The following is an 18111-nucleotide window of genomic DNA, read 5'->3' on the forward strand; positions in this document are numbered from 1 at the left end:
CCTTTCTGATGAAATGCCAATCTGTGGAAACCAACTACTGATCACCAGAGCACTTGCACGCTTGCTGAGAGCCTGCCCTATACTAATATTTCATATTCCAAGTGCTTCCCTGTAGTGCTTGAGAAAGCAATGGATACAGGGGTTAGAGGACTTACTGGTACGCCGGAGTCCTGAGCAGGGGGCATGGCCTGAACCGGAAGAGGCTTGGCCTTAAATCCCCGGGCCCTTTAAATCTTGATTTAAAGGGCCCGGGGCTCCAGCTGCGGTAGTGGCGGCTGGGAGCCCTGGGCCCTTTAAATCACTGAGGAGCCCCGGTGGCTCCCGACTGCCACCGTTATCCCGGGGCTCTGGGCTCTGGCAGAGCTTTGTAGCACTGTGGTAGCATCTGCTGGAGCCCCGAGCCCTTTTAAATCCCCGCCAGAGCCCCGCCGCTTCTACCCCAGGGCTTTAAATTGCCGTCTGGGAAAGCCGGTCCCAGTACGGCACACCGGCTCTTACCGGTACGCCGTACCGGGGCATACCGGCTTACTTGCACCTCTGAATGGATACCATGGCTAGCAGGTGGCTAGTGCAGGCTCATGGCAGTGGTTGGAGTGGCACACCAGAGAACAAGAAAAAGACCTACCTGTGAGAGCGAGTGGCAGGAAGGGAGATTAGGTTGGGCAGGGGGTGGGCACTTGTCTTTTCGGGAAGTGGATCACAATCCAGCTCTAGTTACAAGGAGGACAGGCAAGTGTGGGAGGTATATATACTGGTTGGAGGCCAGATTTTTGGGAGTGCTTATGGGTACGAGGCATACGCCTGCCTGTCTGATCACTGGTTTGGTGATTGAACTGTGGGAGCTATTGCCTGGGGCAGGGATTAAAAGGGTAGGCTTTTTAAAAAAATAAAAAGCCCGGAATTATGGCTAAGAATCTGAACTGTTAAAGAACAGCTTTCAGAACCTTTTGGGAATCCTGTCTGTATTGTCTGTGAATTTAATATTCTTCTTTTAAAAAAATGCGAAAAAAATGGTGCATATGGGATGGAGAAGGTGAGATGTCCCTACAAAGAAAGCTGCATCATACATATTGGCAGATGCATAGAAAAGTATTGATGTTAGACTGCAGTGTGAAATGTGCACAGGATAGCAATAAACACAAAGGCTGCTTGTTTCTCAAGCATTGCATTTTGTAAAGGAGCTCCTTAGAAGGTAAGCGAGTATTGAATGATGCTGAAGTGTAGCAAAAATATGTGATAGCTTGCTCAGCAATGAAATGAAGATGGTGTTGTTTAAGTTATTTAAGATCTAACTGGAGTGTGTTTAAGTAAGGTATAGCATTACAGCTTCAAGCCGTGGGTTAGAACAGCCTTTTGTCTCTTCATGTATCAGGAAGTCGATGGTATGGTACAGCAGTGTACTGCGTGGGTGCAGTCCATCATGCATATGCTTTTATGGACAGGACTTGCTGCTTTGTTTCCTGATTTTACATATTTAAATAAACCAGTGAAGACGATTTTTACAAATCCCCCAGCCTCTTTTTAAATGAAAACAAAGACACACATCAGAAAATGGACAGTTTGCCTTTTTTTCAAACATCTTCCATGTGGGAAGGATTTGAGGAAATAACATGATAAGGCACATACACCTGCTGCCAAAAGAACAACATGTTTGCAACAGGCTGTGCTTTATCTCTGTATGCTTTGCTAGTTGACTCAACCAACTAATGATTAGTGGGCTGGGTGTAAATACAAGTCCACAGGGTTCATTTTCATGCAGTGGGTGTGGTGTGCAGAGTGTCCCTCTCTACACTGAGGATTTATCCTTAACAAGCAAAGAAAAGCTTGCACTTCTAGCTTTAGCTTTGATTTCATTAAACTTGTCATAGAGCGGGGCATGGGTGAAGCAAATAGTGACCTAAGCTACTATGCACAGGAAGGATTCCCATCTTCATTGACAAGTTGCTTTCAGTTTATGCAGGCTGTAGGTTTTTCCTGAGAGTGGAGGAGGTGGTTGGAGTGAGGAGGAATGGGAGTGACAAATGTATAATAGACAGGGAACCTGCAGACATACTGTCCTCTTACTCTGTGCACAAGGGACTGACTTGCCATTGTGACCGGCAGGGTGTGCAAGGCAACATAATACTGTGGAGTTATTCAAAAAATGAGGCAGGTCCTGCTTACAGTCTCTCAGTCTTCCTGTTTCGGGGGGAAAAACACACTAAGATGACAATTAAAAGTGAGAAATGTCAAAATGCAGATGTAATGTGGATACTGGCTGCTGATTTCAGATTTGATTGTATTACATGAAGAAAACTACTATGCACGTAAAAAGAACTGGCCTAACTATGACGGCTTGATCAAGGAATAATGTTTTGTTAAGAACATAGTTTCACAGCTTTTTGTGATTGTTTGTTTTAAAAATCATGTGTAGAGTCCTGCACAACCAGTGCTGGTTTTAAATGCAGTTCTGTGTAGATGGCAATCGAGGATGAGGGGATGGGCAGATTAGTGGGGCAGCATACAGTTGGATAGTGTCTGTTGTGCCACCATTTTATTTCTGGTTTGGGAATATGGTGGTTACTCTTTTTATACTTTTTAAGAATAAGCCTGTGGAGTTGCTAGCTGGGAACATGTAACTGGTAATTGCGTAGCCAACTAGGATGTTTTCCTGGGCTTGTTTTCCACCCACCTGTGTGCCTGGTTAAATCTCTTTCCCATGCCAATCAGTCAACAAATAGGTAGTGTAGGATCTTTGTGTGTACTGATCAAGTCAGTCTCAGATGGCCTCTACATAGGGTGGGCATTGCCACATCTCCGGAATGCTAGATACTCCGATACTTCCAGGAATTGCATGGGTCCCCCACCCCCATCAGCATGACCTTGCATGCACGGTCACGCTGCATGAAGGATGCCATTTTGAAGAGCGTGCTGCCTCATCCCTGGCAGCATGACCTCGCGTGGTCATACTGGAGTGCAGAGCAGCGAGCTCTTCAAAATGGCATTGTCCATTCATGATACTACACAAAACCATGTCCAGTTTTATTTTTGTACTAGACAGAGGACAAAATTATATTTTTTTAAAAAAGGACTATCTGGCTTAAATTGAACGAATAGCCTGCCTAACCCTACCCTACAATTTTAGCCATGTTGGGAGGGCCCAGTTAGAGCATAGCTATCTCCAAACCTAGATCCAGCACAGTTCTGTTTGGTAGGGAATAGTCCAGTGGGTGGTCAGCATGACTTGCAGTTACAGTTAATCTCCCATCCCTACTGTAAAATGGAACCATGTGGTAACCAGATCCTCTGACATGGCTGAAGTGGCAACACAGTTAGGCCCTCAGATATCTCACTGCAAAGTTGTGTATTGGTTGTGGAAATCACAGCCACTGGATAGATAATTAGCACTGAAGTCTGCAATTAGCTATCTTCATCCATTTAAGATACAAGCTGAATCTGCTGTGCTCGCAGTGGGGAGGAAAATGCAGCTGGACCTTCACTTTTCGTAATCTAAAGAGTTTTGCTGGCATTACTTGCAGGAGCTGCTCACGTGTCTGGTGGAAAGAATTCATTAGCAACTACTGACTCAACTACCATCATCAATCACCCTGCACCCGTTGGCTCCCCAGCAATGCAAGTCAGCCTACATGATATGAGATGCAATGTGTCTGACCTTCGGCTGCAGCTGCGTCAGATGAAGCAGCTACAGGTATGGTCACATCCCTTCATTTGCATGAGCACATGTCCTGGTTTTGAAAGCCTTTTCCTGTGGATTAGAGTGTAAGACATTTTTGCCTTTCAGTGCCTTTTCTTTTTTTTTGCTGCTTGTGTAAATGTTGTTTTAAGTACTACAGCTATAGAGAAAAAGGAAAAGCAAAAGGCAAAAAGACACAGGTACAAACTGTTATAACGTATGCATCTTTCAGAAGAAAAGTATCTCACTTTATAGTATTGGTTAGAGCCAGAAAAATAACTTCCTGCCTATTATTATTAGTTATTAATTCAATATTTATAATACAGTAGTGTCAAAAGTCTCCAGGTAGATCAGGACCCCATTGTGCCATACATAAACATGTATGAAGACACAGTCTCTGCCCTGCTAAAGATCTTATCATCTAGCAGTTTTCACCCTCCTGAATGAACACTTCAGATGTGAGGAAGCCAAATAATAATTTTGGGTCTGTGAATGAGCTGTGCAATTTTTAGGGCCTTTGATTTTCAGAGACCAAAAGAAGTAGGCAACCTCCTCTAGGACAAAAAGAAAAAGAATAATGTAGTCGGAGCTGAGAAGACTCTTTCTGTTATAGTATGTCTGTATTTTACCAGTGCTTTCATGACCTACACAGTGTCAGCACTTCGGAGGCGATGAGAGATTCTCAAATGTTACTGATGACTGCAGATTTCAGTTCAGAAGTCCTAGCAGGCTATATGACACATACACAGACATTGTACAGTATGTAAATACATATTGCTCACCCCAAACGCTGTAAAAATATTTGTACAATTCTTCAGTCCTTTGCCTGACTGAAAATTGAAGGACAAATGCGGCATATGTATATTAGATAAATACTTCATCACAGGAAATGTAAAATTTGTACTTGTAAATCAATCTGGATAGAGGAACAACCAGCTAACATTCCGCCATGCAGGACACCCCGCCTTGAAAGTGACCTCAAGCCTTTTGCAATTCTGGTTTATTATTATGGAACAGAGTGATACTAGCACAGATTAGAATACACAGTATGCTTTGCCTTTTGCCCTCTTACCTAGACGGGAAGTGTAGTACTGGTTACTACTAGCTGAGGAGGGGACAGGAGAGTCCGATTAATAATAGTAAAGAGAGTGCGCCTGTGAATGAAGAGGTGGTCATATATCCTTTGCTCCGCTTGCTGGAGAGGAGGAGATGGGATCAGGCAGGTGATCTTGTGGATGCTGCTATATCCATGTGCTTACTCTTTCATTTAGGCTTGAATAAATCCCTGGAATACAAATGCATTTTAATATATTTCTTAGTAGTGTTGCCCACCTATATCCAGATATCAACCTATTTGATATGCCCACCTGGAAGTTGTGTTGCACTTCACAGTCTCTCTCCCAGGAAGTAAATTTGCATTATTCTAGCAACTATGTACCTTCCAGGGCAGCCTCTGAGAAAGGTTTCAAGGAGCCCGCAGCCACTTATGACAAGTTACCCCCTCCATTTATTTCAGTGATGGCGCACCTGCAGTTCTCTTGGTGGTCACTCCAGTAGCGACTGGGCATATTAACAATCCTGGGAGACCCTGTGTTTGAGATGCACTATATGTTGTTCACACAGACTATTTTAAAATTACTATAATGGGAGATTCTCTGTCCTAAGTTCACTCAATGCATCAGTTTTTTTCCTTCATGTTCTTTAAACAGGGCTAACAGGTTTAACCCAAAGAGGCACCCTCTGTTTACAAGTCACACTTCTGCCTGAAAAGACATCAAAGGAAAAAAGTATTTTTCTCTTTTTCTCCCATTTGTTTAGTTCATACATTTGACAGCACTTTGTGTTTTGTCAATTTCACTATTTCTGCTGTACAGTCAGTCAGTTTCTTCTGTTGTTTCTGAGTCTTTCACATAGCAACATAAAAATAAATACTTCTGAAGGATTAGAAAAAATAACATTTATTTGTATTACCAGAGCACCTAGGAGCCCCAGTCATTACCAGGATCCCATTGTGCGAGGCACTGTACAAACAGAGAACAAAAAGACAGTCCCTGCTCCCAAGAGCTTACCACCTCACAAGCACAAAAATTGACGTGTTGACTCAGGGACAGATGCAGTACTTGGTGTACCAATTTTTTAAAAATATTGGTACACCACCATCAACTCAGCAGCTAGTCTTCAAGGTACCATTAATTAACATAATGGAATCCTAGAGATCGGAGATGAAAAAGACCCATTAGTTCACACAAGGCTTGTGTAATGGGGTCTACAAACCCCATACTCAACATAGGCAGCGTGGTAGAATCATAGAATCATAGAATATCAGGGTTGGAACGGACCTCAGGAGGTCATCTAGTCCAACCCCCTGCTCAAAGCAGGACCAATCCCCAATTAAATCATCCCAGCCAGAGCTTTGTCAAGCCTGACCTTAAAAACTTCTAAGGAAGGAGATTCTACCACCTCCCTAGGTAACACATTCCAGTGTTTCACCACCCTCTTAGTGGAAAAGTTTTTCCTAATATCCAACCTAAACCTCCCCTACTGCAACTTGAGACCATTACTCCTTGTCCTGTCATCTTCTACCACTGAGAATAGTCTAGAACCATCCTCTTTGGAACCACCTCTCAGGTAGTTGAAAGCAGCTATCAAATCCCCCCTCATTCTTCTCTTCTGCAGACTAAACAATCCCAGTTCCCTCAGCCTCTCCTCATAAGTCATGTGTTCCAGACCCCTAATCATTTTTGTTGCCCTTCGCTGGACTCTCTCCAATTTATCCACATCCTTCTTGTAGTGTGGGGCCCAAAACTGGACACAGTACTCCAGATGAGGCCTCACCAATGTCGAATAGAGGGGAACGATCACGTCCCTCAGTCTGCTGGCTATGCCCCTACTTATACATCCCAAAATGCCATTGGTCTTCTCGGCAACAAGGGCACACTGTTGACTCATATCCAGCTTCTCGTCCACTGTCACCCCTAGGTCCTTTTCCGCAGAACTGCTGCCTAGCCATTCGGTCCCTAGTCTGTAGCGGTGCATTGGATTCTTCCGTCCTAAGTGCAGGACCCTGCACTTATCCTTGTTGAACCTCATCAGATTTCTTTTGGCCCAATCCTCCAATTTGTCTAGGTCCCTCTGTATCCTATCCCTACCTGCCACCGTATCTACCACTCCTCCTAGTTTAGTATCATCTGCAAATTTGCTGAGAGTGCAATCCACACCATCCTCCAGATCGTTTATGAAGATATTGAACAAAACCGGCCCCAGGACCGACCCTTGGGGCACTCCACTTGATACCGGCTGCCAACTAGACATGGAGCCATTGATCACTACCCGTTGAGCCCGACAATCTAGCCAACTTTCTGCCCACCTTATAGTGCATTCATCCAGCCCATACTTCTTTAACTTGCTGACAAGAATACTGTGGGAGACCGTGTCGAAAGCTTTGCTAAAGTCAAGAAACAATACATCCACTGCTTTCCCTTCATCCACAGAACCAGTAATCTCATCATAGAAGGCGATTAGATTAGTCAGGCATGCCTTCCCTTGGTGAATCCATGCTGACTGTTCCTGATCACTTTCCTCTCGTGTAAGTGCTTCAGGATAGATTCTTTGAGGACCTGCTCCATGATTTTTCCGGGGACTGAGGTGAGGCTGACTGGCCTGTAGTTCCCAGGATCCTCCTTCTTCCCTTTTTTAAAGATTGGCAGTACATTAGCCTTTTTCCAGTCATCCGGGACTTCCCCCGTTCGGCACGAGTTTTCAAAGATAATGGCCAATGGCTCTGCAATCACAGCCGCCAATTCCTTTAGCACTCTCGGATGCAACGCATCTGGCCCCGTGGACTTGTGCACGTCCAGCTTTTCTAAATAGTCCCTAACCACCTCTTTCTCCACAGAGGGCTGGCCACCTCCTCCCCATGCTGTGTTGCCCAGCGCAGCAATCTGGGAGCTGACCTTGTTCGTGAAGACAGAGGCAAAGAAAGCATTGAGTACATTAGCTTTTCCCACATCCTCTGTCAGTAGGTTGCCTCCCTCATTCAGTAAGGGGCCCACACTTTCCTTGGCTTTCTTCTTTTTGCCAACATACCTGAAGAAACCCTTCTTGTTACTCTTAACATTTCTTGTTAACTGCAGCTCCAGGTGTGATTTGGCCCTCCTGATTTCATTCCTACATGCCCGAGCAATATTTTTATACTCTTCCCTGGTCATCTGTCCAATCTTCCACTTCCTGTAAGCTTCTTTTTTATGTTTAAGATCCGCAAGGATTTCACCGTTAAGCCAAGCTGGTCTCCTGCCATATTTACTATTCTTTCGACACATCGGGATGGTTTGTCCCTGTAACCTCAATAGGGATTCCTTGAAATACAGCCAGCTCTCCTGGACTCCTTTCCCCCTCATGTTATTCCCCCAGGGGATCCTACCCATCAGTTCCCTGAGGGAGTCGAAGTCTGCTTCCCTGAAGTCCAGGGTCCGTATTCTGCTACTTACCTTTCTTCCCTGTGTCAGGATCCTGAACTCGACCAACTCATGGTCACTGCCTCCCAGATTCCCATCCACTTTTGCTTCCCCTACTGATTCTTCCCGGTTTGTGAGCAACAGGTCAAGAAAAGCTCCCCCCTAGTTGGCTCCTCCAGCACTTGCACCAGGAAATTGTCCCCTACATTTTCCAAAAACTTCCTGGATTGTCTATGCACCGCTGTAGTTCTCTCCCAGCAGATATCAGGATGATTAAAGTCGCCCATGAGAACCAGGGCGTGCGATCTAGTAGCTTCTGCGAATTGCCGGAAGAAAGCCTTGTCCACCTCATCCCCCTGGTCCGGTGGTCTATAGCAGACTCCCACCACTACATCACTCTTGTTGCTCACACTTCTAAACTTAATCCAGAGACACTCAGGTTTTTCTGCAGTTTCATACCGGAGCGCTGAGCAGTCATACCGATACCTTACATACAGTGCTACTCCCCCACCTTTTCTGCCCTGCCTGTCCTTCCTGAACAGTTTATAACCATCCATGACAGTACTCCAGTCATGTGAGTTATCCCACCAAGTCTCTGTTATTCCAATCACGTCATAATTCCTTGACATCACTAGGACCTCCAGTTCACCCTGCTTGTTTCCAAGGCTTTGTGCATTTGTATATAGGCACTTGAGATAACCTGCTGATCGCCCCTCATTCTCAGTATGAGATAGGAGCCCTCCCCTCACAGACGTTCCTAGTGAGGAAAGTCTGTCCTATTTACAAGCAAGCAGCTTGATCACAACTCCATGCAGCTGCCAGAGCTGCCAATCATGGAGGCAGGCCCCCACAGCTGCGACTGATAGAGGAAACAAGGCCTGCTGTAAAGGGAGAGCACAGAGAAGGAAAAGGAGCAGAAAGTTGGTAACAGCTCTGCGCCAGACCGTCTTCAGGAAAACAGCCAGGAGACTGCAAGCCCAAAAAGTGAAGGCCAAGCAGACTTAATTGAAGGTGAGGGTCCAGGTACTGACCTGAGTGAGAGCAGACTAAGGAGGGTGAGTCAGGAGAAGCTGAGACCACCCAAGAGATGGCAACACCTTGTCTATGCTGGAAGAACTATCCAATGCTAACAGTGACTGTGAGTAACTGGTTCAGAACCTGGTTTAGCAGCAAGTATAGCCACAGGCAAACTGAGGTCAGGGCTGTGTCAGCCCACTGATTAGGGATTAACTATCATTAATGAAATGGTGATTTTTGTATCAAAGGTTGACTAAAGTCAGATATTTTTCCTACTACTGCCGTATCTTCTTCCACTAAGGGACTGATTTTTCAGAACTGCTCAGCAACTTCAATTCCAATAGATGTGCAAGGGGTCTGCAGCCGCTCAGTGCCCCTGAAAATCAGGCTCTATTCTGCAAGTAGTTACCACTATTTTTAACAATAGCTCAGTGTTAGAGGAACAGCAGGATTTCTATTGTCAATGCCAGGAAATGAACTATAACCACAGCCTGGATCCTTTTGTATTTGTTGCTTCAATGACTCGAACAACAAACAACCATATAATTATATAAAGTAGTTCATTCTGCTCTCCTAGAATAGTGGCACTGATGATAATCAGAACATTTATAGAACAGGTCTAAAAAGTACTTTAGACTATGGCAGGCCAGCTTGTTCATTACAATATAAAGCATTGTTGGCTCATTTGTATGTTGTGATCTCTTCCTCCCACCCCCATGCCTGCCTTCAGAGAATTTCTTTCATGCATCCTGTTTAAAAAGAAAAACATTACTAAGCTACAGGGAGTGTGTGTCTGTGTGTGTGTATTTTCCTTCAGTAAATTTGTTACATGCAGGGAAATGAGTCCTTCAAAAAAGTTCAATGACACTAGTGTTGTTACAGTGGTATATGGTACTCACTAGAATAGTATCACAAGTATAAAATTGAATTACAAATTTAAATATGCTTTCAGCTGTGTTATAAAAGTGGCAAAACTGTGTGAAATCTGTGCTTGGCAGCAAACTACAGTAATGAGATAATTAAATCATATGAAAGTCCCAAGCTGTAGCCAAATCCTATTTGTGGATGTGCCTTTCATTTTTGGAGCTGATGTGCTGAAATATACTTCAACATAGATGCAGCCTGGGGTGGATCCAGGGGCTGTTTCAGTAGAAGGCTGCAGTTATCCCATGTGGGTTCTCCTCCCGCTAATGCCTAGCGCATTGGCAGCCTGGGGTACAAAGAAAGCCTGGGCTAGCAGCAGAAACTCTCCAGCAAGAGCCAAGAGCGGCAGCAGTGCAGGGGCTGAGGCCTGGCTGGTCCTCTTGGTCCAGATGCTGGCAGGGAGGACCTATCCCACCTGGACAAAAGGCCTCAGCAGCCTCTCGAACTGTGAGGGATGGAGGAGTAAGAGCAGCATGAGCAGGGGAAGGGCCCATACTTGGGAACAGCCACAGCAACCACCATGTTCCTGGGGATGTCAAACTGTACACCTGTAATTTGACGCGTGGCCTTTACTTCTTTATTATTATTATTTTTACAAACTGGTGGTTTGTTCCAACCCCCATTTTCTATCACAGACCTTCTGCCACCAGACCTGTTCTCTTCATGCTCCATGCTCCTCTCCATCCTTCCCTCCCACTTCCCTTTCTCCTCAGAGTCTGTTGTCTTCTTCCTTCTCTCGGGATTCTTTGAATCTAACTCATCCCCTCCAGCCATTCCCCTCACCCCACCTCTGCCCTCCACGCTAGTTAAAAACGATACAAAACCTGTGTCATATAATCCAAAGAGCTATATTAAAAGAACATGAAGTTTGTGAAATCAAGAGTTAGGAAGTGCCAGAATCCAGGTCCCCCTTGCAACCTTAATGTTCTTTTAACATGGGTTTTTTTTTAATGTAATTTCCAAAGTTGTTCGGGTTTTTTTAAAGCAAACTTGAAATACAGGAATTCTTTCATGTGGACCCATATTGACCCCCAGCCTGGGGCATCAGGAGGATTCAGAACCACACCATAGACCTCTACCGCTTGAGCTAATGGAGTACCTGTTAGAGCCAACCACTAGAGCGGGATGAGACATATACTTTGCCAGTGGGTTTCACAGCTGTTTGCTGACAGCAGAGGAATGTAGAGACTTGGGACATATGCGTTCAGTTCCAGGTTTTGGAGGGGAGAGTGCTGTAGTGGCTATAAGCTATTCTGCTCCTGTGCCCATAGCCTGTCTCTGTCCCACTCTGCTCCTATCCATAGAGCCCTGCGTGGATTCAAAATTTGTGCCTGCGGATATAGATCAGTATCCATGGAGTTTCAGCGCTCTACCAGGAGCTGCAGCTGCGAAAGCAGCAGCCTGTCGGGCCACCGTTCCCAGGAGCCAGCGCCCCGCACTGGCAGCTCCTCTGGCATTGCTGTACTGCCCCCAGCCCCACCCACTGGGGTGGGCACCAGGCTCAGTGGCAGTGCAGTGGGAGGGGTTGGGGCAGTACAGCCACACCAGAGGAGCTGCCAGCACGGGGTGCTGGCTCCTGGGAGCGGCGGCCCAACTGTCCTGCAGCTCCGCGGATACTGATTAATATCTGCAAATATCTGCATCCATGGATATAAATTTTATATCCACGCAGGGCTCTGCCTATCCAACCCCCCATTCCTTGGCTTGTGTCCTTTTCTTCTTTGCACCTATCAACTCCTTCCCCTTCTGCATGTATGTATTCACTCCATCTCCTGGTTCCTACCCTCCCACCCCAGTGCCTATCTATCCCCCTACACTCCAGCTTCTGCTCCTCATTCCTTCTGCTCCATCACCACTCAGTTCCTTCCTCCCTCCCCGTTTGCTCCAACACCCTGTCCTCTGGCTCCTGCAACCTCCACGCCTCCCCCCTTGCCCATTTATTCCTTTCTTACTCCTCTGCATTCAGCTCAGATGTTTCTTCCTTCTCCTCTTCGCTGCCTGGGCATCAGCCATGGGAACACTGAGAGCACAGAGGAGAGGCTCTCAGTTTCTGTGTGCAGTGCCCTTGCTGTCCCTAGCAGCCAGGATGAGCAATTGCAGAGAAAGTCTTGGGGCAAGTCTACATTACAAAATTAATTTGAGCTAAGTTACGTTGACTTACAGCCACTGCAGTAATTGAATCGGTTTTATAGGTCCACACCACACCCCTTTTGTCAGCGGTGCACATCCTCACTAGGAGCACTTGCGCTGATTTAACGGTCAGTGTGGAGCATCGTGGGACGATTTCTGAAAGGCAGCCACAGTCAGTGGAAGAAACACAGTGTCTACAATGACACTGCATTGACCTAACTTACATCGAACTAAGCACTATGCCTCTTGTGGAGGTGGAGTTAAGTCGATGTAGTGGGCGAGTTACATCGGTGGGAACTACATTTCAGTGTAGACGCTTACAGAGTTAGGTCACCATAAGCTACCTTACTTTGTAATGTAGACCATGCCTCGATCAGCCCCTGCAGCTCTGGGATGGAGCGTGCTCAGAGCAGACTCTAACAAGTTTCTACTGCGCGTGACCTGAGATTTTTCAGTGGTTTATTACTTGGTGAAATTTTCGATAGTTAAAGACACATCAGTGGCACCAGGGTGTCCCCTCCGGCCAAATTTAAAGACCCTGGCCCAAAACATAAAGGTGCTAGAGCGTCTCAACAAAACAGCTGTAAGAATTTTTGTTTAAGAAGGTCAAAATAATTTATTTTCTCTAATCTTGTTCTCAAAAATGGCTGCACTATTTTAGCTGGAACTTTCCATTACATAAATAAATTAATAGATTCAGCCTGAGACAGACATCCAGCATGGGAAACTATAGCCCCAGTGGTAAAAGACCGTCGGAGTTATAAGCAACTGAAAACAGGATCTTATAATGGGGAGTGTTGGGCAGCCTTAACAAACTGTGTCACTACCTGTGTCACCTGTAATGATAATAAAAAATATGAAAGCTAACATAACATGCACCTTCCGTTTCCCTCATTGTTTTGCTTTTGTCATTGAGGCAATGTGATCTAGTGGAGAGAACACTGGACTTTGACTCCAGAGACATGGATTCTATTCCTGACTTTGCCACTGGCCTGCTGGGTGACCTTGGGCATGTCAGATCACCTCTGTGCTTCAGTTTCTCTATCTGTAAGATGATAGTTATCTCTTTTGTTAAGTTCTTTGAGACCTATGGGAAAAAGTGCTATAAAAGAGGTATTATATATAGGCTATATATAGTTATGTATTTATTTATGTTCCCCTTCCTTGACCTCTGCGCCGACCTCAGGGTTCAGCTGTGTATGTGTATATGAGCTATGAATACAGAGACAAGCACCCAAGTCCGATGCCTTGCACCACAGCATATTTGTGTGTCTCAAATCACCATGCTGGCCTACACTAATGTAAATCAAAACACTGATCCCACACTGAGCGATTACATATACAAAATGCCTTTTAAATGATTTGGTATGGAATTTAGCAGCTGCAAACTTTTAGAATTCCATACAATTAAAAAAAAAAAAAAAGGAACACTTCCCTGCTTTTCTGCCTAACCTTGCAGCTGTTGCATTCGGCTCTGTTTTTCCTCCAACAGTTCTGAAATAGTGCTTAGTGCCTATCACAGCCTAAACACACTGGACACCCAGAGCCTTATCACGAAAGAGCTGACTTTCCTCTCAGCGTGCATCCCACTCGTGTTAATGGGGAAGTAGGAGTGCACAGCAGAGGACAGATTAGATCATACAAATCTGGAAAGCCAGAAGCGATGTATTGACTTGTCTATTTAGTTCCTTCACGGACTGGAAAGATGAACAGTGACATAATAGGCCTTTTCTATCTCTGATTTCTATTTTCCTCTTACAATCTTCCTAAATCAGCCTCTGAGGTGGTTTTGTTGTCTTGAAAATCCACTTGCGTCTTTACCAACTTTGCAAGACTGGGTGACTATTCCCAGGCCTTTCAGGCAGCAGCATTTCTTTTCAAGTCATATTGTTAACGCTCTTATGAAAACTTCTATGTTTTTTGTTCAGTAAGGTGGAAATCCAGATAAGATTTGGGAATACAGTGGCAAGTGCCTAAGTCGCTCGGCTCCTAAGACACTTAGGTGCTTTTGAAAACGTTACCCTGTATCTAGAACATTGCTAGGATCACAGAATCATTCTCATGCCCACACAGATCCTAAATGTGCTAACTGGACAGAGCCTCACTTACTACTTTGTATATTATGACCTCAGTAAAACTGAAAGTAGGAGACCCTAGCCATGGAAAGTCGGTAATATCAGGCCTTCCAGGGGGCAGTTACAGCTGGAATTCTATTTGTAATAGTGTTGAGAAATGTTTACTGCTGAGACAGAAGATAATACCCCAGTGCTGAACCTAAAAATAGATACTTCGTCTCCTCTCTCCAGCACTCCATGCCCAATGAAGAGTGGTTGGAATTTCATAAACATACTTGTGAAAGAGCATATAAAAAGTGTTCACCTCACTGGGAATATAGGAGGAACTTGCTCAGTGCCTATATACGAGTCACCCATGGCCTTGTAATTTGCAACATCTTCTAATAGAAGATTTTTACTTGTAGTGTGGAAAATTACATCTTAAGGAGCAGCTCTACTCTAAAAGATGCTCTCTCTTTAAAGGAATAAGTGATAGGTTTGCAAGTACAGTAAAAAGATGGTTTTTTTAACTGCCAGCCCTGCAAGCTCATCCTGCGCAGTACAGCCAAGGTGGGTTCTTTCCTTTTCCACGAATGAAGATTCTCCAGGCCAAAGTAGGTATTTAATAATATCTGTGCACCCTGATTACCTTCTGATTATGATCTCAGTGAGACCTGTGGATTCTCAGTGCCTTCAAACCATTTTGTACAAGTGTAACTGATTGGCCCTGTAGATAAAATTCAGTGCACAATTGGTGCACGAGTAGAAGTATGCTCCAGTTCACTCTCTCCTAACTGTTTTGGCTCTGCAAGGTTAATGGGAATAAAAGGTATTACAACTTACATTGCCCACTAAAGTGAGAAGGTCTGTGGCTGAGTATGCATAGATAGCAGATCTCTGGAGAAAGGAGGTCTCCTTTTTAAAAAGTCACTTTTTAGAGAAAAACCACATTTTAAAAGTCTTTGTTGTTGATATATATTGCAAATTAGTTGTACGTCTTTCATTCCATCACATTGGGTGGTGTATCCACTGCTTGTAACACTGAAAAGTGACCCTCAAAGAATGGCAATATGTTTCAGCTTTCGTGTTATTTTCAAATGATGGTCCAGCAAGTTCAGTGAAGGACTAGTAAGAGGCATATACAGAAGGGAATCATGCCCTTTAGTGTGACAGCTCCTGGAGGAGCGGCTGCACTCTTATTACACAGCACAAGGCAGGAAGCTCAGCATTGATATTTTACACAACACCTTCTAATGTCACATTGAATGGTGGAGAAAGGTTTCAGTCCCTGCAGAAGAGTGTGGTGAAATTGGTGGCAGACATAGTACATTATAATGAAGTCTACACATTCTGTCAGCTTGCTGCTGTACGTCAGACACACGCTTTAGAAGTTAATGGAATTTGTGCTCTTTCCCCCTTCTCCTTGAAATAACGTTTATGGATAAAGTTAAGGGGTGGGGGGAGTATGTTCATTCAGCTGTAGGGCTGTTTATCCAAACCTATTTCTGAGTGCTGCAATGTGTTCAGTTGCCAGGGATGTTAGTCAGGCAGGAAAATTGAAGTTGATTTCTTTTGTGCAACAGCTGCAGAACCAGGAGATGCTGAGGGCAATGATGAAGAAAGCTGAGCTGGAAATCAATGGCAAAGTGATTGAAACAGTGAAGAGGCTGGAGGATCCTGTGCAGCGACAGCGCATCCTGGTGGAGCAAGAAAGGCAGAAATACCTCCACGAAGAGGAAAAGATTGTGAAGAAGTTATGGTGGGTGGGAAAACCTCTCCTAGTGCTTTGAGCTGGTGTGTTGTTCATGCTTGGCTTTTCCCTTGATAGAATATTGACTTCACTGTGGGACTGCTCATGTGGGTAAGTGCTACTTAGCCTGCACACTGTTTTCTCCTTTACATAATTCCATGCCCTCTCATAGGCTGAAAGAGAGCAGGGAGCGTCCGATTATGGTTGTCGAATTATATCTAAGTACCGCTGGGCAAAGAACAGAGTGTTTGGTTTGCTGGCACTACCGAACAAGCCGGGAGGGGTAGGGGGGGCGGTTCATTTGGGACAAACCAAAACCCCATTTATTTATTTATTTATTTATTTATTTTATTTTTGAAATTTTCAAAAAATCAGAAGTCAGAAAAAAAATGTTTGGGGTTGAATTAAATATTTCATTTAGATTTCAAGCATTTTAAACCATTTGGTTGGTTTTTTCAATAAAATTTCAAGGAAATTTTGAAACAATTCATTTTGAACCAAAAATCAGAATATTTCATTTTTAAAATGTCAAAGCAAACCATTTCAATTTTTGTAGCCTTTTTTTAACTGAAATAATTTGGTAATATCAACATAAATTTCACAAAAAACGTTGGTGTCACCAAATCTTCATTTTCAAAAAAAAAAAAAATTAAACCAGCGTACATTGTGTAAATCAGTGGCCTCTAATTGGGTGATGGTTCTTAGCTAAGTGATGATGGTTAGATTCTGTCTTCAGAACTCCCCATCCATATACCCACAACAAACATGACCCCTCAATTTCAGATACTGTCTATGGCCTCCATATACCCAGATATTAAATAAGGTGTAATTGTAAAAGAAAAGAATAGGAGGGACTAAATTTTCTTCGAGAGAAAGAGGTGCAGTGGGAGATAATATTCTTAGCATTAAGTACTGTATAGAGACAGTGTTCCATAGTGCATGCTAGGTATCTCATGGAATGGGCACTGATGATGTGGGAGACTTGAAAAGGAAAAATAAAGGTTAATTAAAATAAATTATGTCAGTTACGTTAGTTCAGGGAAATCCTATGGCCTGTGTTAGACAGGAGGTCAGACTAGATGATCTTAATGACCCCTTCTAGCCTTGGAATCTATAAGTGTTCCTCTAGCCATTTTGTGCTGGGATCTTCCATGCACACCCCTATATTTATAAGAGTATTTGCAGGATGCCATAAGTGAAGACTGTGTAGAAAAGGCTTCTTTCTCAATTCTTTGGCTTACTGAGATTGACGATGGCCAGTGATTTAGTGCAGCCCTGATTTTGAAAATGTGATGTAATTGGGTCTCACTCAAACTAAAATCAGTAAATGGTCTAAATAATTCTAATGCCGAGATTTTGTAAACTACTATTTAATTAATTAGTTTTTATTGCTAATCCAAATTTATATCTGACCACATCTGAAAAGTTGCTCCTTTATGTACAGAGAAACTTTCTAATCAGTTTCTCACTGCAAACATTAATCATGGTACTCTACCATACTAGCAGTTCTGATATTTATAAACAAAGAGGGAAAGCAATCTTCTATGTTAATATATGTGTTGTTAAATGACTCAGATTTACTACAAAAGTATCACACCTGTGATTATAAAGAATAATATTAATCTAGGAATTTGTGTTTTCTCTGCAAGATGGTGAATTTACAGTGTTATATACTGATGGATATTGCTATAAACTAGCTCACAGTCCTAATTGAGCTACAGACAGTGCTGTCCCCCACCACTGTCCTGTTCATCAGTTTATTCTCACACTTTGTATTAGCTAAGACTGTGTACACTCTAGGGCTGGAGTTCTCTTTGGGTCAGGGGCAGCAGGTTTGTATAATTTTTGTTGGTGCCCAGAATGGATTCAAGCCCCGCCCCCCCCCACCTGCCTAAGGCTCTGGGAGGGAGTTTGGGTGCTGGGTGTGGGCTCTGGGCTGGGACGGGGTGGGGGGTGCAGGACGGGGTGGGGGGTGCAGGATCTGGGAGGGAGTTTGGGTGCAAGATGGGGTTTGGGGTGTGGGCTCTGGGCTGGAAAAGGGGATGGGGTGTGGGAAAGGGTGAGGGGTGTGGTGCTTACCTCAGGTGGCTCCCGAAAGCGACCTGCACA

General features: G+C 44.2%; 1 protein-coding gene across 27 annotated transcripts in view; it reads left to right on the forward strand.

Annotated features, from left to right (window-relative positions):
• Positions 1–18111, forward strand: part of KIAA1217 (KIAA1217 ortholog) — a 511170-nt gene that overhangs the window by 457794 nt on the left and 35265 nt on the right. For all 27 annotated transcript variants that reach the window (XR_005224058.2, XR_005224057.2, XM_037890862.2 and 24 more), the window contains 2 exons: positions 3519–3688; positions 15836–16011. Coding sequence is in view for 25 of the 27 variants with exons in the window: in XM_037890862.2 (XP_037746790.1) it covers positions 3519–3688; positions 15836–16011 (346 nt within the window). In the remaining 2 variants the exon portion in view is untranslated. The remainder of the gene's footprint in view (positions 1–3518; positions 3689–15835; positions 16012–18111) is intronic.

The sequence above is a fragment of the Chelonia mydas genome, chromosome 2 (assembly GCF_015237465.2).
Source record: "Chelonia mydas isolate rCheMyd1 chromosome 2, rCheMyd1.pri.v2, whole genome shotgun sequence".
Classification (NCBI taxonomy): domain Eukaryota; kingdom Metazoa; phylum Chordata; order Testudines; family Cheloniidae; genus Chelonia; species Chelonia mydas.